The 21,699-nt window shown below is 29.5% G+C and overlaps 2 protein-coding genes across 10 annotated transcripts; both read left to right on the top strand.

Moving 5' to 3' along the window:
* The first annotated feature begins 95 nt into the window (after positions 1-95).
* LOC103576120 (insulin-degrading enzyme) lies at positions 96-4,593 on the top strand. Of its 2 annotated transcripts, none has more exons than XM_008556167.2 (5): positions 96-301; positions 1,155-1,357; positions 1,418-3,490; positions 3,570-4,072; positions 4,138-4,593. In XM_008556167.2, exons 1-5 carry the CDS (start codon positions 225-227, stop codon positions 4,384-4,386), a joined length of 3,105 nt encoding a protein of 1,034 aa, XP_008554389.2. In that variant the 5' UTR covers positions 96-224; the 3' UTR covers positions 4,387-4,593. The 2 variants fall into 2 exon arrangements, with proteins under 2 accessions (XP_008554389.2, XP_008554388.1); XM_008556166.2 differs by lacking the exon at positions 96-301 and adding an exon at positions 494-856.
* A 294-nt stretch (positions 4,594-4,887) lies between these two features.
* On the top strand, positions 4,888-20,217 carry LOC103576121 (cadherin-89D). 8 transcript variants are annotated; one of them, XM_008556171.1, is made up of 22 exons: positions 4,888-5,114; positions 9,330-9,429; positions 10,398-10,528; positions 10,618-10,776; positions 10,893-10,979; positions 11,670-11,778; positions 11,999-12,201; positions 12,262-12,390; positions 12,522-13,518; positions 13,682-13,843; positions 13,919-14,096; positions 14,535-14,799; positions 14,899-15,202; positions 15,378-17,260; positions 17,388-17,476; positions 17,567-17,650; positions 17,724-17,792; positions 17,968-18,174; positions 18,923-19,135; positions 19,314-19,496; positions 19,744-20,045; positions 20,141-20,217. In XM_008556171.1, exons 2-22 carry the CDS (start codon positions 9,354-9,356, stop codon positions 20,173-20,175), a joined length of 5,865 nt encoding a protein of 1,954 aa, XP_008554393.1. In that variant the 5' UTR covers positions 4,888-5,114; positions 9,330-9,353; the 3' UTR covers positions 20,176-20,217. The 8 variants fall into 8 exon arrangements, with proteins under 8 accessions (XP_008554393.1, XP_008554391.1, XP_008554394.1 ...); XM_008556169.2 differs by having other exon boundaries at positions 19,744-20,063; XM_053738417.1 differs by lacking the exon at positions 4,888-5,114 and adding an exon at positions 8,622-8,706 and having other exon boundaries at positions 19,744-20,063.
* Positions 20,218-21,699: the final 1,482 nt, after the last annotated feature.

The following is a 21,699-nucleotide window of genomic DNA, read 5'->3' as shown; positions in this document are numbered from 1 at the left end:
GTATTTATTATTTATACTTTAAATAAAATTTATTACTATCAGGGCCGTCTCACTGAAATTGATGTCGCCCCACTTTATTTCTCTTTCTCACATGTACTTGAGAAATATACTAACCAAGCCAATTGTATATTTTTTCTTATTTTTTTAAATTCAAATAAAAAAAAAAAATAATTTATGCTAATTTCGTTACAATTTTTGAAAAATTATTATAAACAATTAGCTCAATGTTTATTGTTCGTAATATTAATAATAAATGCCGATTTATTTTTGTTTATAAAAAATTATCATCAATAATGACAAGGTAATTTTATAAATATTTATTTCATTTTATTAACTCTGCTGTAAATTAGACTTGGAGTAATAATAATAATAATAATAATAATAATAATAATAATAATAATTTTTTTTTTTTATAGTTAAAATAATAAATTCTAAAACAATTTCAACAATATGAGTAATATGTACCACGTGATTTTACGTTTACAATCTACAGTTTGTTACACGTTTAAATATTGAGTAGATCTAAGATCTGTATAATTTAAATTTGTTAAGTTAAATATTTGTCAAAGCAAATTTTATTTTATTCTGTGATTAAATAATTAAGTATTTTAAAGAAAAAATAAAATTTATTAACTATATATATAAATATGTATAATATATGTGTCATAAACTGATGATTAGATCGCGTATCGCGTAAATAATTTATTGTGCATGGTTAGAAATATGTTATGACGTCAATAGTTAGTAATTTTAATTGTGTTTATTAAAAGAAAAAATAGTAAAATATATTTAATAAACTTGAAAAAATGGCTTCTATTGATAATGAAATTTTACAAGACTCAATGTCTGATTTACAGTGAGTTTTTTTTTATTAAAAACAAAAATAATAACAATAATTAAGTATGAGTGTAAATGTAGCAGACATACGACAGTTTTTTTAATTAGACATAAAAAATTTAAATAATTACAATAATAAAATTTAAAAAAATGCATGTACTGAATTTTGAATTTTCTAAACATGTATTTTTTTATTTTTATTTTATAAACATTTTAATTTTTCATTTGGAAGATTTAAAAATTTACAGATGTCCGCTAATTTTATTATCATTAATTTAGTAAGTAAATATAATTTTATTGTATGAATTTGTTTGTAGAAATTTATCTGGGTCAGAGTGTGGTACAGCAAATACTCCAGCAATCAATGATGATAATATTAAAAAACGATTTGAAAATATTAAAAAGTCACCTAATGATTCACAATTTTATAGAGGATTAATATTAAATAATGACATGAAGGTATTGTTAATAAGTGATCCTACAACAGATAAAAGTGCTGTTTCATTGGATGTAAACGTTGGTAAGTTTATTATTTATATATTTAATATTATTATATATTTATATGTATATTATGTTTAAGGTTACTTGAGTGATCCAGCAGAATTGCCAGGTCTCGCACACTTTTGCGAGCACATGCTATTTCTTGGAACAGAAAAATATCCTGATAAAAATTCATACAACTCGTATTTGTCTCAACATGGAGGCTGTTCAAATGCAATGACTCTGCCAGATTATACTCAATATCATTTTGATGTTAGTCCTGAATATTTAGAAGGTGCTGTAGATCGTTTTGCCCAATTTTTTATAGCTCCATTGTTTACCGAATCAGCAACTGAACTTGAGGTCCAGGCAGTTCACTCGGAGCATGAAAAAAATATTGCAAATGATACATGGCGACAGGATCAGCTGGAAAAATCTTCTGCGAATCCTGATCATCCATATTCAAAGTTTGGTACGGGAAATCGAGAGACTCTAGACTTGGGGCCTAAACAAAAAGGAGTAAATGTACGAAAAGCTTTGCTTGATTTTCACAATAATTGGTACTCTGCAAATATAATGGCTCTGAGTATCCTTGGTAAAGAGAGTCTTGATGAATTAGAAAAAATGGTAATTGAAAAATTTGCACAAGTAAAAAACAAGCAAGTCGAAGTACCCGAGTGGCCAGATCATCCATTTAATGAAGATCATTTTGGTAAAAAATGGCTGATTGTGCCAATTAAAGATGTTCGTGGTCTTAAAATGACTTTTCCACTACCAGATCTTAGCCAACACTTTCGTTCTTGTCCGGCGCACTATGTCTCACATTTGCTGGGTCATGAAGCTGATGGATCACTTTTGTCGGCATTAAAAAAAGCTGGATGGTGCAACGCATTAGTTGCTGGTGAAAAAAAAGCTGCAAGAGGTGGTTGTAATTTCTTTTCTATTTATGTAGATTTGACTGAAGAAGGAATGAATCATGTTGATGATATTGTTACGCTTACTTTTCAATATATAAATATGCTGAGAGTTAACGGTCCACTTGAGTGGATTTTTGATGAATGTAAACAAATAGCAATTGTTGACTTTAATTTTAAAGATAAATTATTACCAAAAACAACAGTTAACGTTACTGTACGGTCTTTACAAAAATATCCAATGGAAGAAGTACTTACTGGACCTTATTTACCTACTGAATGGCGTCCAGATCTTATTAATACTGTAATGGATTGTTTGATACCTCAAAAAATTCGTATTCACGTTGTTGGTAAAATATTTAAAGATATTGCAGATCAATCTGAATTTTGGTATGGTACCGAGTATGCAATTGAAAAAATACCATATGATATTTTAGAAAATTGGACAAACCCTGGACTCAGTGATGAATTAAAAATTCCAAGTGTTAATGAATTTATACCTCAGTCATTTGATATTAAATGTCTTAGTGAGGAACGTAAAACTGAAATAACTAAATTTCCAACTATTATTTTAGATAATCCGTTAATGCGAGTATGGTTTAAACAAGATGATGAATTTAAAGTACCTAAAGTTAATTTAAGTTTTGATTTTATTAGTCCTTATGCATATTTAGATCCCTGTAATTTTAATCTTACAAATTTATATATACAATTATTTAAAGATTCATTAAATGAATACGCATATAATGCAAGTCTTGCAAGATTGAGCTGGGAATTTAGCGCAAGTAAAAATGGTATGACTTTATTAGTTGGTGGTTATCATGACAAACATCGTGTTCTTTTGAAAAAAATATTGGACAGAATGGTTAATTTTACTGCTGACAAACAGAGATTTGAAATAATAAAAGAATTATATATTAGAAATTTAAAAAATTTTGAAGCTGATCAACCGTATCAGCATGCTGTTTATTATCTGGCTGTGCTATTGACAGAGCAAGGATGGTCAAAAGATGAACTACTTGAGGCGATTGAATATTTAACTTTTGATAGGCTTGAGCAGTTTATACCTCAGCTGTTGTCTAAAACTCACATTGAATGTTTAATTCATGGTAATTTGACTGAGGCAGAGGCATTAGAAACAATAAAAATGGTTGAAAATCAGCTGACCAAGGATCCACTTGACGATAATAAAAGTAAAATAATAGTACCGTTATTACCTAAACAATATTTACTTCATCGTGAAATAAGTTTAGACAATGGTATTAAAAAAAATATATATTTGTAATATTTATGATTTAAATATTTTATCATTTTTTTTAAATTTAATATTATTTTTAGGTAGTCACTTTTTGTATGAAATTGAAAATAAATTACATAAATCATCGTGTACAGAAATTTATTATCAAGTGGGATTACAATCAACAGAATCAAACATGCATCTAGAACTATTGGGGCAAATAATATCTGAGCCGTTTTTCGATGTTCTGCGTACGCAAGAACAACTGGGTTACATTGTATTCAGTGGAATTCGTCGAGGGAATGGAGTTCAAGGCCTCAGAATAATAATACAAGGCGATAGACACCCCCAGTATCTAGAAGAACGTATCGAGGCCTTTATCGAGTCAGTTCAAAATCGAATTGTTAATATGTCTGAAGAAGAATTCAATCGTCATAAAACTTCATTGGCCAATCAACGTCTCGAGAAACCTAAAAAAATGACAACACTGTCGGCAATATTTTGGAGTGAAATAACAAATCGTCAGTACAATTTTGATCGTGCTAATATTGAAGTTGCTTATTTACGTACTATTACAAAATCTCAAATACTTGATTTTTATAACGTAAGTTTTCTTTTTTCTTTTATTACAAATCATACTCTTTTATATTCATTTAATTTATTATTTAGGAAAAAATAAAACAACAGTCACCGTTTAGACGTAAACTATCACTTCATGTGGTATCGACAGCTCCAGGTGGTGCAGGACACACTGAAAAATCATCACAAGATTCAGTAACAACAACAACTGAAGATGATAATACATCATCGCCAATAAAGATAACGGACATTTTGTCATTTAAAACAAGTCAGTCGCTTTATCCGATCGTAAAGCCTTTTATTAATATTTCACGTAAAGATCAACGATCTAAACTCTAAGCTATAGGCTATAAATTTATAAATTTTTTTAAATAGATGTTTGATTATTTTAAATAATTTTAATTATAAATTAAACAATTAATCATTGTCAATTATTTTTTAAGCAATAAATAATTAAATTATCGTATAATCATGATACGTCATAATAAATAAATAATAATAATATTGTTATTAATAGCACGGTATTGCTTTGTAGCACATATAATTTTTATTAAATAAATAATTAATTTTATGTACTTGAGATGGAAAATTATTTTTTTTTTTCACTTTTTTTTTTATCTACTGTAATTATTAAATAAATTATTAGGCCCCGTTGCACGTGCTAATAATTGGCATAATATTTAGCTGGTGGTGATGGTGGTGGTTTATGTTAAAGATATATAAAAGAATTTACAACAAGTAAAAGGGAGAACCTGTCGGCGGCAATCTGTTGGCTGTTATTTTCTTAATACTTAGTGCATAGCTTATAGCTATTGCTTAGCAGTAAAGTCTTTGCGGCGAGAGAGATTACAACTCTGGTCTGTACCGTAGTCTGTACTAGTAAGACTTGGTGCACAACGTGCTGATTGTTGAGTTAAGCTGAGCGTAAAACAACAAAGTATCTCTAACGTTTAAATGTTCAGAGTCCTCAGTGTTTAGAGAGTGCGTTAAACTTTGTCCATAAATAATATTTAAGTGTTTAATTCCCAGTGCCCTTTTAAAATGTGTTATTTTATTTTTAATAATTGGTAAGTCAAAAATTTTATTTTATATAATAAAAAATGATTAATGATTTAAGATAAGTAATAACTTTTTGGATTGATATTTATAAGAGCCAAGATAATATATATAAGAATTTGACAAATGATTTCGTCTGAATAGGGATTTTCTATTCTATCTTGATACTATTCCTTCTATTGCGACTATTGCGACTGCGATTCTCTGCTACTGGTACTGCTACTACTAGTGGAATACGATCGACGACCTCTTACGTTGTACGCATTTGAATTCAAGGTCATGCTAGTGAATATAGTTTTATTCCTCCTTGTCTTTCTTATCCTTTCTTATCTCAAGTTTATCCTCAGCACATAGAGACTTCTACTTGTAGATTTTAAGCTTTTCAGCTTTCCAGCTTTTCAGTTTCCAGTGTCATTCTCCTTGTTGGTGATACCAACTATAAGTGTATTGTCTTCTGATTAATACTATCCTAGTTCACTCTCTCTCTGTATTCGGGTTGACTTTCTTGTCACTTTTATCAGCTATTCCTTAAACGATTTAAACTTTTACGAGAGCCGAATGTCAATATTATTTTACATATAAATCGCATTATTATTCAAACTTTTTCGTTTTCTTTTTTTTTTTTTTTTTTTTTTTAAGTCATATAAATAATTGTACTATATAGACTCGCGTTTAAATTTAAAATAAAAGAAAGATAATATAATAATTTTTTAATTGTTGTAAAATAAATAATTATCTTACACTTTCACATAGTAATAATGAAAAGACTATTTAATATTTACCGACAGACAGATACTTAGTTACAAACTATAATTTACTTGTATATATATATATATATATATATATATATATATTTCGTAAAGTTACATTGCGCTTTTGTATAATCATTTTTTTATAAGTAAATTCCATGCTTAAATAAATCGTTATATTTATTTCTCAATATAGATTTTTTTAAAATATTAGTTAAAAGAAAAAAAAAATTCTAGAGCATTAGAAATTAAAAAAAAAATGAAGGATATATAATTTAAATAAAAATAAATGTATCGATAAAAAAATTTTTTTTTCAATTTTCTTGATAGTCGGGTTGTAAAAATAAAAATATTCAAAGGTTAATAGTTTTTAATCTAAAGATAAAATGATATTACAATAAATAACTTGATTGACAACCTGTTTAACCGCATTTACTTAAATAAAATGAAATTAATTATGAAATAATTAATAAAGTTATCGAGTTTACTTTCACAAAAGACTCTGGGACAGGAATCTATAATAATAAACCCATTGATGCGTATCAAGAATAGTAAAAATAATTTAAAAAATAAAAAAACTACACACGGTCTCGTTCTATTTATTGATTGTTACAATATACTACAAAATCAAGATCGTGAATCTCGTGTTCCAGTTCTCGAAAATTAGTTTATAATAATTGAGAATAGGAAGTTATTTTTTTTTCTTCGTTCCCATCCATGATTCATAATAACCAAGTGAGATTGTTATATAGTTAAATGGATGATCGTGTCATAAATAATATGGGTTAACAACATCATCATGCAGTCATTATACGTTAGCTCTCTATAGTCTACTGGCAAAATTAAATTTTATAAACTCAGCAAAGTAATAATTGCAGTAGTATAGCAGGTACTGGTAGCAGAAGTTAGTTGGGGTGAGCTAAAAAGTAATGATTGAGTGAGATTCAGTAGTTTGTCAAAGAACAATTGGATAGTCACGAGAACGAAAGAAGAAATAAATGTTTTATTAGTTTTAGTCTTTTTGTATTAATCATAGTAGCAGCAGTTGCAGTAGCAGTAGCAATAGCAGGAATAGGATTTAAAGCAAAAAGCTAGTGGATTGTTCGCTTGATTCTACTTAGCACGAGGACAAAGCTTTGAATTAAATCTAAAGAATAAGAGTAGCTGCTGCTCGGTAGCTCCTCTTCCTAACTTACGCTCCAGTTACTATTATTATTATTATTATATTAAAATCCTTATGATAACTTTATCAATAAATTTAAATCCTGACCTTTGTTATTAGTTATTAAATTAATTCATATACATCACACACAGTATCTAGTTTATTTATTTAATAATATATAAATAGATTGTACTAATTGAAATTATTGGCGTTGAACTTTAAATTCACAGACATACGTGTAAAGTATTCAAAGTTGTAAAAATAAAAAAATAAAGTACACAATTCTATACTAAGATAAATGAAAGAGTCTCAAGGGAAATGGATAAGGTGAGAGTAAGTAAGTCGATGCCCTGGCTAGTCAAGGTTACTGCCTTGATCTTGTTACAGCTTAACTCATCCAGGATCCCGTGCCTATGCCGAGATTTTTCTACATATCAGCAAAAAACACTCCCTATATTTAATTATTATGAGGTTGTGCTCATTATAGAATCTATGTCAAATCTCTTATATATTCATATTTTTTTATGCTTAAAAAAATTGCTTACATATTAATATTTAAATTACGCAATTTGATAGGGTAGAAAAAAAAAGTAATATTTGATATTGTAATGATTTATTGTGACACAAGTGCGTGTATTGCTGTTACATGACTGGTCATTATTTTGATGAAATGACTTTACAAATGCATTCAAATCGTTTATAGTTTTCTATAATATGATGAAAATATGTTTATGTAAAATGAAATGACATTTAATAGCTTAATCTAAATGGTTTATTTATCCTGGTATTGTTTGTAAATTTTTTATAATGCATTTTGTTCAGAACTTTTATCCAGAATTGGATAAATGTTTTTTTTTTAATTTAAAAAGATAAATTCATCTAATAACTTTTATTTGCTTATCAGATATCTAAATTAATTTATTTAAGTAGTAGTTAATGATAATTAGAACAGATATAAAACATAGCAATATAATTATTTATGGTGGTTAAAGAGCGCACTATTTAATTTCTTTACTTTTACTTTAATGGAAACCTATCAGCGAAAGTATAAATAATTTTATTATTCTGTGAAAAAAAAAAATAATAATAATAATAGATTAAGATGAAATAAAAATATGATATTTTGTCGATTGTCAGCGACAAATATAACAACTGAGGATTAATAAATTTTAGCGGTATTTTTATTACTTATATATTTTCCCAGGATATATGTCTATTGATTTCTATTAAATATTTATTTTATATTCTTTATGCACTGGATGATTTTTTAAAAAAGTATATATCTATCACTAGTATCCGGCTTTATTTCCTGTCTTTTACTGGATTGTAATCAACTTTCAGATAGAAGAGGTTTATAAATTATCACTTTATCGGTTATGGGAAAATTTGTAAATTAATACATTTTTATTTTACGATTATTTTATTTCAATAGAGATGTGATATTGAAAAAAATTTTTATTGTTGTAGGCATAAACGTGTGTTTAAAGATAAAAAGTTTGTGCAGATAATGTCACAGACAAATCAATGGTACAGGCGCCATGTGAAAACAATTTAAGGATATAAATTTAATTATTATATTGAGAATAATTAAAATTTTTTAAATATGCTGAGTTTATCACTAAAATTTTCGATAAATAAAAAAAAAGTCAGTTAAATGAATGATTATTTACTCGATTATTTTTAATAAAGGGGGTAAGTTAAATAATATAATATATGTAATGAGAGGTAAAAGCAGAGGGGATTAAACTGGTGAAGAATAAACCAAATGGGCAATACAGTAGTAAGGATCGCGATCGACCAGTCACTCGTGAAACGTCAAACACGAAAGTTATTTACTATTTTTTCTATAAATCGATAATATATAAATAATTACTTTAACAATAACATACTGGTACTACTATTATTATTATTATTATTATTATTATTATTATTATTGTTATAGTTATTTGTTTCTTTTCTAAAATAAAATAAAGTTTTTCTCATAATTACAAGGAGGAAAATAAAATATTAATATATTTAGATAAAACAATTTACATGTAGCAGCATCTCGACCTTGATCTTATCCTCGTGAGGAATAACATTATATGCTCGTACTCCAGGGGTTGGTATACCACAGACACGGCTTGCTGAATTTTCAAGAGTCACTCATGCAAATATTGTCTTCCTATATATATTACTTGCCTCTATAACGTCCTTGTATCCATGTAAAATAATTTATAAATTAAAAACACTCTTTCAATACCCACATGACAAAATTTATTTTAAAAATTTCGATATTAATAAAAAAAAAAAATACTATAATATTTTTGTTGCAGAATGTTTGGATAAAAAATATTAAAATGGGAGATAAGCTGCTGCCAAAATTACTTATTATAAAGTATATTTTGTGGGGGATTCTAATCAACAAGTCAACAGGTAAGTTATGTATTTTTATAAAAATTACAAATTATTTGAAATAACAATTGAGAAAGTTATTTTTTCTCAAGTGGTTCATACATGATATGAATAATAAAATTATCAGTTGTATGTTGAAAAGAAAAAAAAATCTATAAATAACAGAACAACAACAAGAACAACTAAATTTTTAAAAACAACAGTTAGTGTAAGAGTTTTGTTGCAAATACATTAAACCAAAGGTTTTTATATCCAATGCTCAATATCTTCAGTTTCCTATTTTATTATTATTATATTTTTGTCCTGTTAAATCATACCGTATAAAACATTAAAAAAAAAAATTGTTGTAACCTTGGCCTACATACTTGCCGGCAAGTGTCAAATTAAATTTAAAGAATGAAAATTTAAAAATACGAAAATTATGTATTACACAAAGAAAATAAATTTTATTTTTCTTTTTCTTTTTTGTTGTTGTTTTTGATGAAAGGTTTAATTGCGTTAAAAAATATAAGCGATTAGTTAAGGTAAATGTTGAGAGTTAATAAAACGGTAAAATACAATGACGATACGAATAAGCTCGATAATTACGAGTGTAGGCTGTTGTTGTTTTAAAACTTTAAAAATTCATTAAAAGAAAAAAAAAAAAGAAAAAAAAAACAAACAAATATACTAAAAGTATGTATGAGTTTAAGAGTTTTACTAAGTTAAATATACAAATTTTAATAAAATCCGTACTAAAAGTAAAATAATAATAATTATAATAATGTGTAGAATAAAAAAGGTAAATGAGAGTGAATAAAAAAATAAAGAGCGAGTGCATGAGCGTGATGTTATACGAGAATACATTAAGTCAGATAACGATCAGTGTGTTGCGCTTTTTCTTTCTTTATAATTTATAATGTTATTATTTTATATCGAAATACATTTATGAAATTAATAAACAATTATTGAGTAGTTAGTAATAAAGAGTAATTATTATTTGGTTTTAGGATGCCAATTTTATCCACTGGGTGAATATTTAAAATTTGTGAGGGTACCGGAAAATTTTCCACTTGGGGCTGAAGTTCTTTCTCTAGAGATTCATCCGCGCAGCCATTTGACAATTATGCCGATCGATAAGGTCGAATTAATTTATTCACAGTTTTATTAATTTAAACTTTTATCATTAACATAATTATTTTTATTATTATAAATTATTTATTTAAATAGGATGAAGATGCACGTTATTTTGCCTACAAAGATATTAATGCAACACATATATCTGTTATTTTGGCGCAATCATTAGAGGAACTTGTCGACTCGGAAATACCGAGGAATCTTTTGAAATTTCGTTTTGTCTGTGATTACTCGGATGGTGCAAATTCTTTGGTAATTTATATTATTATTATTTTTTTATGTGGATGATTGTACATAAATATAAATTATGTCTTAATACAAATTACAAACGTAACAATAAATTGACAAAACAAAAAAATATAAAAAAGGGATTTGGCTGGTGGCGTTATTTCACGGATGGACAAACGTACGAACGAGGTCAGACTTATCGAGACAGTGCAATGAACGCATTTAAAGTAAGTAACGACATATACTATTCGACAGACTATTTGTAATAACAGCAACAACTGCATTATATTTATTTATTTATTTACATAAATTCTTACAGTAATTTAAATAAAACAGATTCTTCGTACTGCTAATAAATTTAAACGTCGATCCATTATTTTAATTATTGACCTTGTTTGTTTATGTGCTTTTCTCTTATTTATTTTATCACGTAAACGCCGTAGTGTGCATATAAAAAAGTTAAATCCAAAGAAGACCCTCCTCTTTCCTATGATAGTTTTGCGCGAAAGCGCTGCCTAGGTGTGTAGTACATTATCATCCCGTCAAATATTAAGTAAAAAGTGAAAAAAATTCAAAATAAAGTAACGGAAAGGAAAAATAAAAAGGTAACAAAGCAAGCAAGCAAGGATATACAATAAAAAACAGAAAAAAAAAAACAAAGTCGAGGAAAAGAAACACCTTTTTTTTTCTTTTTCTTTTCCAAGAGCGTGGCTGTGTGCTATCGCGTGCATAGTCAACTAAAGTTTCCGTAGCTCACGGGGAAAGGAGTCAAGATTTTATTCTGAATCTTTTTAAAAATATGCTCTGGGTTTACTGTTTAATTTATGACATTTTTACCATCTTTATACTTTATTTTAATAAAAAAAATTATTATTATTAATGTTTTACTTGAGGGATATATGGTATATTATTTACAGACATCGTCACATTTATCTGTAACGGTGTATGTAGAAGACATAAACGACCACGCGCCACAGTTCATTGGTACACCTTATCACGTGTTTGTCGACGAATTTACTCCACCGGGTGAGTATTAAATCTATATAAATATATATATATATATATATATATATATATATATATATATCCATTGGCATTTCATTTTTTTTATTTTCTTTTACGACGTGATCGCAATGGATAAGACTGTATTATCAAACTCAATAACTTCCGTCTTATATTATAATGCCGGATTTTATTTGATTTTTTTTCTTATTCTTGGCAAACATATTGGTATCCTCATCCTCAGGAATGACAATATTTAGAGGTATTAATGCTTTTGATGGCGATAAACCAAATACACCAAACAGTGACGTTCATTATGCAATAGTAAAAGGTAATGAGGAGGGTAAATTTTCACTCGAGTCTGGTCATCGAACTGCATTGATACTGAGAAAACCTTTGGACTATGACGCTGGTGATCGGTTATTTTCTTTAATCATTACAGCAACTGTAAGTGTAAATATTACAAAATTAAATAAATTATATAATAATAATAATTTAATTTAACAGGATCGTGGTGTACCAGCTAAAAGTTCTAACACGACAGTCACAATAAATGTCCGTGACAATGATGACCTTGGGCCAAAATTCACCAACGAAATTTACAAAGGAAAAATTTACGAGAGTTATCCATTTACAGTGAGTTAACAATATTATAAAAATAGTGTCAATCACTTAACTTATAAATTTTATTTTATTAGTTTTAAATTAAATAAAATTAAATTATCTCAAGTAGTTGATGAAAAATAATAAATTTAACTGGATTACAGCGTGACACTATTCACCAAGAAATATCTTTACAAGTACCGATACATGCAGAAGACCAAGATAGAGGGATAAACACACCAGTAAAGTATTCTATAGTATCTGGAAATGAACGTGGACTTTTTCAAATAGATTCAACAAACGGTTCAATTTTTCTTAAGCGCGCTATCGATCTAGATACTGAACGTCTAACTTTACCCAACAATACATTTACTCTTCAAATACACGCATCTCAACTAGACAATCCACTGAAATATTCATTTGCAAAAGTTCTTATTGAAATAATTGATTTAAATGATAACTTACCGGAATTTGAACAAGACCATTACAATATAAGTATTGTGGAAAATTTACCAAACGGATTTAGTGTACTTCAAGTGGTTGCTCATGATCGGGATCAGGGTGAAAATGCCGATTTTTATTATCAACTAGACGATGAGTCGGGTGCATTTGCTATTGACGGTAAATCTGGATGGTTAACAGTTAAAGATGAGAGAGTATTAGATCGTGAGAGGATTTCCCTTATTCGGATGAAAGTGTATGCTGTTGAAAAAAATAAAAATAGTGTTGTCATTGGTGGTAGTAGTGGTGTGGAAAAATTAAATTCGAGTGCAGTGTTTGTGCAAGTTAGTATTTTAGATGCTAATGACAATAATCCAATATTTGTTCCGACCAATATATATGAATTTATGACACGAACAAATGCTAAAGTTGGAACTGTATTGGGTAAAGTACACGCTGTAGACAGTGATCTTGGAAGAAATGGAGTTGTGAGATATGGTATTCAACAGACTGGAAATAGTACCACTACCATCATCACTAGTACACTGGCACGTGTTCCCTTTGCCGTTGAACCACGTACCGGTGCTATATCTGTAGCGGAAACCCCGATTATTGAGGGGAGACATGCAATCTTTGTTGAAGCTACGGATCAACCAGCGAATCCCAGCGAAAGGAGATTCTCACTAGCCGTTGTCACGGTGGATGTATTTCCACCGGATGGTACGTTCATTTTATAAATTCAATTAACAACTCTCTGCGTATTTCTATTTAATTTTATTTATTTCTGTTAAAATTTATACTTTCTCTCCAAGGGTTTTATGATCTACTGATTCGCTGTATATATTTTAATAATATTAAGTTACTTTCTTATTATTAATTATAGATACAAAAGATCTCAAGCCAGATTTCGTTGGTGCGCCGTACGAATTTTGGGTTGGAGCAAATGTTGCGGTTGGTACTAGTGTTGGTCAAATTCGTATAAATGATGCAGCTCAAAGAAAAAATGCTGCTTTGTACGATCTTTTGCACAGTTATCATGATGGAGGTAACATTTATTTCTCGGTTTATAATAATAATAATATTAATAATAATAATAATAATAATAAATATATTTTTTCAGTACCATTTGCAGTAGAGGAGCAGACAGGAACGATAACAGTGATAGATGAGATTGAACGATACCAAAGAAAGTCTTATGAGTTTGAAGGAGTTGTTAGTAACGATAAAGATCTAACTTTAGTTACAAATGTCTCGATTAATGTTGTAGATCCAAATGATAATCGAGAATTATTTACAAAGTTAGTTAATTATCTCTCACTTTTGTTGTCATTGTTTACTTATATTTACTCATAGACCATGTAATAATAATACTTGCATGACAATTGTTTACGGATTGTTAATTCGAAAGTGAAACCATATAGATAGACACGGCGATGACAAAATAATACGGAAGTTGTGATACTCTTGAGTAAATTACTAATAGCTATAGCAAAAAAAAACATTTCATTAAATTGCAATCGATTTAAATAATTTCATGTCATATAGACGACCAACGACAACGATAAAGGCTATACTATTGTCTGTCTAGTCGTACGTCGCTTAATAGCTCAAAGTTAACTTTCAGATATAGCTTTAAACTTTCGTATAATAACTGTCATCAGTGTTAGATAATAATAATAATAATAATGATAGTTTCAACAAAAGTTTCTATTATATTTTATTATCTATTATTCCAGAGGAACAACACGAGCGCCATTGGTATATCACGTTAAAGAAAACATGCCAAGTGCGTTTATTGGTCAAGTACTTCCGCGTAATACTACGCGAAATGTTACGCGTAGTCTAGTACGTTTTCTTATTGCCAATCAACGTGATGTTCCTGATATAGCAATAACTGAGGACGGTGACCTTTATACAGTAAGGGGTCTCGACCGTGAAATCAAACAGAATTACAGCATCACTGTTATTGCTGAGACAACTCGAGGACTCGGGATATTCCAAGTCTGAATAAATAATAATATTATTATCATTATTCGCTTTCTCTTATTCTTGTTGTTTTATAAAATTAATTGAAACATTTTTTTTTTTTATTATTTATAGGTAACTATTATTGTAGATGATATAAATGATAATCCACCAATATTTGACATGGAAAAATATCAAGGTCATTTAACCGAAAATAGTGTATCCGGTACCGAAGTAATTTTAGATCATCGGGTATCTGTTCATGATGCGGACGAGGTAGTAAACAGTAATTTTAATTTAACTCTTGAGGGCGATGCCTCTGATCTTTTTTCAATCGATTCCACGACTGGAAGGGTATTTTTTACCGGTCACGGATCTCATTTGCTTGACAGAGAAAATAAATCTACTTACATGCTACGTATTATTGCCAGCGATGACAGTAAGTGAAAGTCTTTAAGCAATACTAGTTTTATAAAAAAAGAAACAAAAACAAAAAAAAACAGTTTAGTTTTTTTTTCTTTTTGTTGTTTACTTGCGTAAGAGTGACAGTAATAACTGACCAGTAAACAGGTTTTGTCGAGTAATTATTATTACCTTTAAATTTAAAATTACAGTTAATAAAAAATCAACCGCGTTATTACAAATAAATTTGGATGATGTAAATGATAATCCACCAACATTTGTTCAAATGATTGTTTCTCCTGACTATGGTATTATTGTATCAAATCACAAGGATGGCGATAACGATGATTCTGATGATGATGATGATTATATTTTTGAAAAATCGAGCAAGGACAATGAGCAGCGTCGTCACTCACCTTTACTTATAGTCCCGGAGAATATAACAATAGGTACTGTGATAATCCGTCTACTGGCCCAGGACAAGGACAACTCCAACAATGCCAAGATAACTTACAGCATTGCCAATGAAACCATATATCCACCTTATCTACACTCGATTTCCGATACAGCAACAACAACACTACCATCTACAACTTATTTTATTATAAATCCGAGGTCAGGAGAGTTATCTGTCGCTCGTACACTTCCTGTCGCACGAAAAGTTTATTTAAATATTATTGCCGCTGACCCTGATAACTTGACCGATCACGTAATTGTTAGAATGAAAATAGTTGATGTAAATGATCATCCACCAGTTTTTAAAAAATCTTGGTACGCATTTGATATCATGGAAGGTGTTTATAATAAATATAAAATTGGTAAAATTATTGCTGAAGATTTAGATCAAGGAAATAATGCTAAAATAAATTATAAAATTGATTCACAATCCTCAAATAATAATAGTCGATTTCAAATTGGGGAAACGACAGGTATACTAACAGTTACGGGAAATCTTGATCGTGAGAAACAAGACAATTATCAAATAGTCGTGATTGGATATGATAATGGATCAGTATCGTTGAGTTCGAGTGTTGATGTTGAAATAAATATTTTAGACGCAAATGATAATTCACCACAATTTTATGGATTTGTTGATTTTAAAAATTCATTACCTATTTATTATACATCTGTTGCCGAGAACACGCCCATTGGTACAGTAATACATCGTGTTTATGCAAATGATTCTGATTTTGTGGGTAATGGAAATGGTTTGATTCTATTTGATTTGCCAAATTCATTTCACCGGCTATTTTTTACAATTGATAGTAAAGACGGTACCATATCGACAATTAAAAATTTAGATTATGAAAATTTAGAATTGCACAATGTTACTTTGACAGTACGTGATTTAGGATCACCAAGTCTTACATCAACAGCAATGCTGTATGTAAGAGTATTGGATGTTGATGAGCCTCTAGAGCAGGTTTCAAATAAACCAGCTTTTCAACATCGATATTATGAAGTTGAAGTGGAAGAGAATTCATTGACACCCTTAAAATTACTTGAATTAAATGTAACTGATTATTACTCAGGTCAAGCAATAAAATATGAAATACTGTCAAATGATTCTCAAGTATTTGATTTTTTTTACATTGACCCAAATAACGGTACACTATTTTTAATAAATTCTGTTGATCGTGAATATCGGGATAGTTATGAGTTCAAGGTTAAAGTTGATCGTAAGACACCTCGTGGTTTACCAACAATGATTTATCCGATTCAAGAGGATAAACTTATGGATTTAAGAATAAATGAAGCTAAAATAGTTGTAAGGGTGAAAGACATAAATGACAATGCGCCCAAGTTCAAGAGTAAGGGCCGTCCACTGTTGGCTGCTGTACCAGCTTCTGCTAATTATGGCTATGAAATAATTAGGGTTGAAGCTGAAGATATTGATGAGGGCATAAATGGTGAAATAAGATATAAAATATTAGGACGTCAAGATGCTCCACGGTTTGCTATTGACCCACTTAGTGGTCAAGTCCGTTCAGTGGGCAGTTTTACTCGAGAGGCTGGACGAGTTTTTGGTTTTGATGTCAAGGCTACTGATCGTCGAGGCGCTGATAACGGACGCAGTAGTATTGCTAACGTTTTTGTAAGCTTTTTAAACTTTTAAAAGATTTTTATTACTTTTATTATTATTATTATTATTATTATTATTATTATTATTATTATTATTATCATTATTATTATTATTATTATTATTATTATTTTTGATATAGGTTTATGTAGTGGATGATAACAAGCAAGTGGTAATGGTGATGGGACGAAAGCCAACAGAAATTGAGAATCAGGTGGAAGACATCACCGGGTAAGTGGTTGTCGTAAAAGCTCATCAGACTTTATTTCTGAGCTCTTCTCTCCGAGAATTCAGGAATGATTAACGGCTTTAAATTTACAGAGCATTGAAAAACCTTACGGGTTTGGATGTTAGGGTAAGAAAGTTAGAACCGCATATTGAGAAAAACTTGATTGATACTACCTGGTAAGTAATTAATCTTTACTCATATAAATTTTATTACTAATTATATAATTTAAATAAATAATTAAACTTTTAGCACTGACGTTTATCTTTATGCAGTTGATCCGGATTTAAATGTAATGGTCGATATGGAAACGTTACATCGGTAAGTTGAGAAAAAAAAACAATTTATTTTTTTAAGTATAGATTTTTTTTTTATTTGTTATTATAAAAAATCTTTGATGCAAAGATATGTTGACAAGTATATAAATTTATATATTCATGCTTTATGCACCTTCACTTATTTTTATTGTTCCATATTACGTGCACACATAACACAGAGTATTTCGGAGGAAGAAATCGGAAATAAAGGGTGAACTGGAGCGATATCGTGTACTTGAGATCACGGGAAATACACCAAGAAATAATTCCAGTCAGAGATATTTACTGTCTACCCTTGAAGTTGGGGTAGTTGTTCTGAGTTGTGTTATATTTATCGGTGCACTGGTAGCTATTATCTGTGTCATATGTATTCGTCGTAACAAACGGTAAGTTTTTTTTATTAATACTATTTAAATGGTATTATAATACCATATTATAACCATATTCAAGCTTATACATTCCATTAACAATAACTTCATTATTTTATTTCTTTATTTATTTGTCTATACTAATTATCATTGCTAGAAGAAAAAATATCAAGAAGTGTAATAAATTGTGGCTGGGAATTTTTTTAAAATCTTTTTTATAGGGTAATCGGTAACATCAATGGTGTACCATCGGCTATGTGATCCTGAAGCTCGCTTTATCTTACACGTCTTATTTTTATTTAATCTGATGCGGTAAATAATCCTGCGGGCTCAAGAATAAACCCTAATCCACCATTTTAAAGAGCCGCATTAATAAATAAAAACTATCCTTGTATAAAAAATATAATCTCCTACATTTAATCATTATTTATAGATACATATACATATATATTTATACTTATTTTTTTTATTACATAATATTCTAACTAATAATAAAAACAAAACCAAATATTTTATTATTAAACTGTAAATAAATAAATAATAATGATAATAATAATATGCATGATCTAGACGTTGGCTCTTATTCCATCATACTTTCTATTAAATAACTTGCCAGCATTATTTTTCATTATTAGTAAATTACTGTAATCTCTATAAATGTTCGGTAAGGGTATTAGAGAAAAGTAACTTTGTAATAAAAAAGGGAGAAAGAGGAAAAGGGGCTGAATAAATTTTTATAGGAGCTCAATGAATTGTTGTTGGTTAGCCGTGGACATGAGAGGACATTAGGTCCATCAGCGTCAGCAATGTTCTCCCCAGTTGGATTTGCACTTGCAGAGCCAACCGCAACTACCTTGAGAAAGCCGGCCTCGTTATTTCCAACTTTCGTGGATGGCCTTCGTTATGACCCAGAACCCTTTGCCATCGACACGAGGAGACTAAGTGTCTGTGAGCACGAGCCAGGATGTGTTCATCATGGGTATGTTGTTGTTGTTTTACACATCTATTATACCTGCACTTTATTACAAAAAGCATGCAGCATGTATATATGGAGAATTACACGATGTGACATGCGTTACAAGTAATATAATACAAGTTTATAGTTGTGGGTGTATTTTATTGGGTTTGTTGTGTGTGATGTGTGATTAAATTCACAGTCGGTCGCGTATCAGCTGTACAGGGGGTACTAGCAGCAAGCGAAACCCGACAAGAGGAACTCCTAATGGATGTCTTGAAGCTTCAGCAATGTCTCTACACTCGAGCGGACAGGATTCTGGAATAGTTGCGCGTAACTGTCACTGTGGACACTCTTCAACTCCTTCCTCTGGTGATAGTAGCAAGTTTGTATTTTATATTATCTTTTCATTATGTCAAAACCTCTAGCTCAATAGCTTACAAATAATCCACAAGATTTAATAATAAATTTGTGCACACTACAACATCAATCACTTTAATGACTTTAAGCTTTCAACTAAAAAAATACCATTACTGCATTTTAAAACTGCACTATTGTTATTTTTTCGATCATGTATTTTATTATGTGCTGGTATTTTTCATTTATTTTTTTTTTTTTTTATTATTTCTTAGTGGTTACGAAGATTCTTTAAAATCTTTACATCGTAGCACAAGTAATCAACTTTCGCGCGCTCCCACTGAATTTATAAATGATAAAAAAGAATCAATGACAAAGTCTAACAGAAGACGTCATCGTTTTCATTCATTTTCAAATGCCGAGTCTTCGATTTACGCAAGAAATGCGAGTCTTGATCGTGAAATGCGTTATCGTACAGAAACGGAAAAAAGACACTTGCAAGATCGACCTTTGCCAGAAATTCACGTCTCAAGAACAATGATCAGACAACAGCCTGGTCCTCATGAATTAACGCAAAGTATGACGAGACTTAATGGTAAATTTTCTATTTTCCTTAGAAAAAAACTAAAACTTTTTGAATTAATTAAATTAATTTTTTTTTGTTCATATCAGGTCCAACGGGATCAAGTCACTCGTTATTTTGGTGATACCAAAGCTTTTTGTAAATTGTAAATTATGTAATTATGGAGATTTAAAGATTAAATGATTTGTAAAATAAATCGTACACGTTTATTTGTTATTCTTTTATACCGTAACAATTAAAGATCTAATTGAATTTATCTATGTTTATTTTTTAATTTTTTTTATCAATGTCTCGGTCGGATGTATAATTGATAAAACGTTCGTCCCTGACACAAGACAAAAGCGAGGGATAATGAGTTGGCGTTTCCATGTACGAGCAAAGCACCAGAGAAACAATTACAATTGTAGCAACCCATTTACAAATGATTCATTTATATGATTTTTGTTTTTTTTTTTTTTTATTATTATTTTTGTAAGAGCGTTTAGTGAGAAAATAATATTAGTGTAGGTTGTCTATATTAACTTTTAAAGTTGTAAAAAAAGTTAACAGTAAATTGTATCTTGATAAATTTTTTTAATTGTTTCCTTGGTAAACTATTATACATATATACAAACTAGGAAAAGCATCAAGGCCAAGAATTTAATCGTCGCCTGGAGGTGATGCGTTAACTCGTCGTCGTGCCAATGAGGCCAACTTTCATTTCACTGGGATTTTAAAAAATAAAATATATTTACTTCTCCAACAGTCTGGAATTTAAAAAAAAAATGTAGGAATTAATAAAAGAAAGTTGTTGGTTGTCGGTTATCGGGGAAAAGGGTAAGAATTAAAAGCCAAAGCCGATTCGATGGACGTTTCCTTGACCGAAAGCAGCCTATCGAGGGTATTTTCTAGTGAAGGGTGGAGAGTATATACGAGCGAGACATTTTCACTATTGGGGAACTAAAATGTCTGGCGTTACCTCGAGTCACTGTGATTTATCCTCAAGAGTCTTATTATATCGCCTAGCCTCCAGAGTAGTTGCTTTGCTTTAACCGACATAAATTATTAAACATATCGACTATATCATTCTCAAGTGTTGTCATTCATATTTTAGTTTACTATTTACTTTCATCCAATATTAATTACACTAAAGCTGCTTCTATCTATTAGTTACACACATAGACAGCATATAGAATATAGCATATAGATACATAAAAAGATTAATTAATCAATGGTTGACCTTAAGAGACGTGAGAAATTAATAAAAGCTTTCCATTGCCACTTGCGTCAAATCCCAACCTCCAGACGATCGACTTGGATTGACAGCTATCGTTTTTACCCAAGTCTTTACCAATAATTTCTTGGCAAAGTGGTTTTTTTTCCTTTTTTTTTTTTTTTCATTATTCAGTAATTAGAATGATGATGCAACGGAAAATTTATTGGAATGGAAAATGAAATAAATTAATCGTTTTGCAGATTGGTTTACAGACAAAAACTTAGTATATGTATGTATACGTTGGAAGGTCAATTTTAAAATAATTAACAAAGAAACAAGTATTGGTATAGTGGCAGACGGCAGACGGCAAGCACAAGGTAAACGCAGTTTGTCGTGATGAAGAAAAGTTTTATTTTCTGTAAAAGTTTTAAACATTTGGGTGTGATGGGACTT

The sequence above is a fragment of the Microplitis demolitor genome, chromosome 4 (genome assembly GCF_026212275.2).
Source record: "Microplitis demolitor isolate Queensland-Clemson2020A chromosome 4, iyMicDemo2.1a, whole genome shotgun sequence".
NCBI lineage: Eukaryota > Metazoa > Arthropoda > Insecta > Hymenoptera > Braconidae > Microplitis > Microplitis demolitor.
The sequence above is the reverse complement of the archived record's forward strand: the minus strand, read 5'-3'. Positions and strand labels throughout refer to the sequence as shown.

What these genes read in the sequence shown, in the direction of transcription:
- LOC103576120 (XM_008556167.2), top strand. Translation starts at nt 225, where the DNA reads ATGTTTATTGTTCGTAATATTAATAATAAATGCCGATTTATTTTTGTT. An exon ending in TTATCATCAATAATGACAAG is followed by an intron (nt 302 to 1,154) that starts GTAATTTTATAA and finishes ATTTGTTTGTAG; the next exon opens with AAATTTATCTGGGTCAGAGT. An exon ending in AAATACTTGATTTTTATAAC is followed by an intron (nt 4,073 to 4,137) that starts GTAAGTTTTCTT and finishes TTTATTATTTAG; the next exon opens with GAAAAAATAAAACAACAGTC.
- LOC103576121 (XM_008556169.2), top strand. Translation starts at nt 9,354, where the DNA reads ATGGGAGATAAGCTGCTGCCAAAATTACTTATTATAAAGTATATTTTG. An exon ending in CAATTATGCCGATCGATAAG is followed by an intron (nt 10,529 to 10,617) that starts GTCGAATTAATT and finishes TTATTTAAATAG; the next exon opens with GATGAAGATGCACGTTATTT. An exon ending in ACGAGAGTTATCCATTTACA is followed by an intron (nt 12,391 to 12,521) that starts GTGAGTTAACAA and finishes ACTGGATTACAG; the next exon opens with CGTGACACTATTCACCAAGA.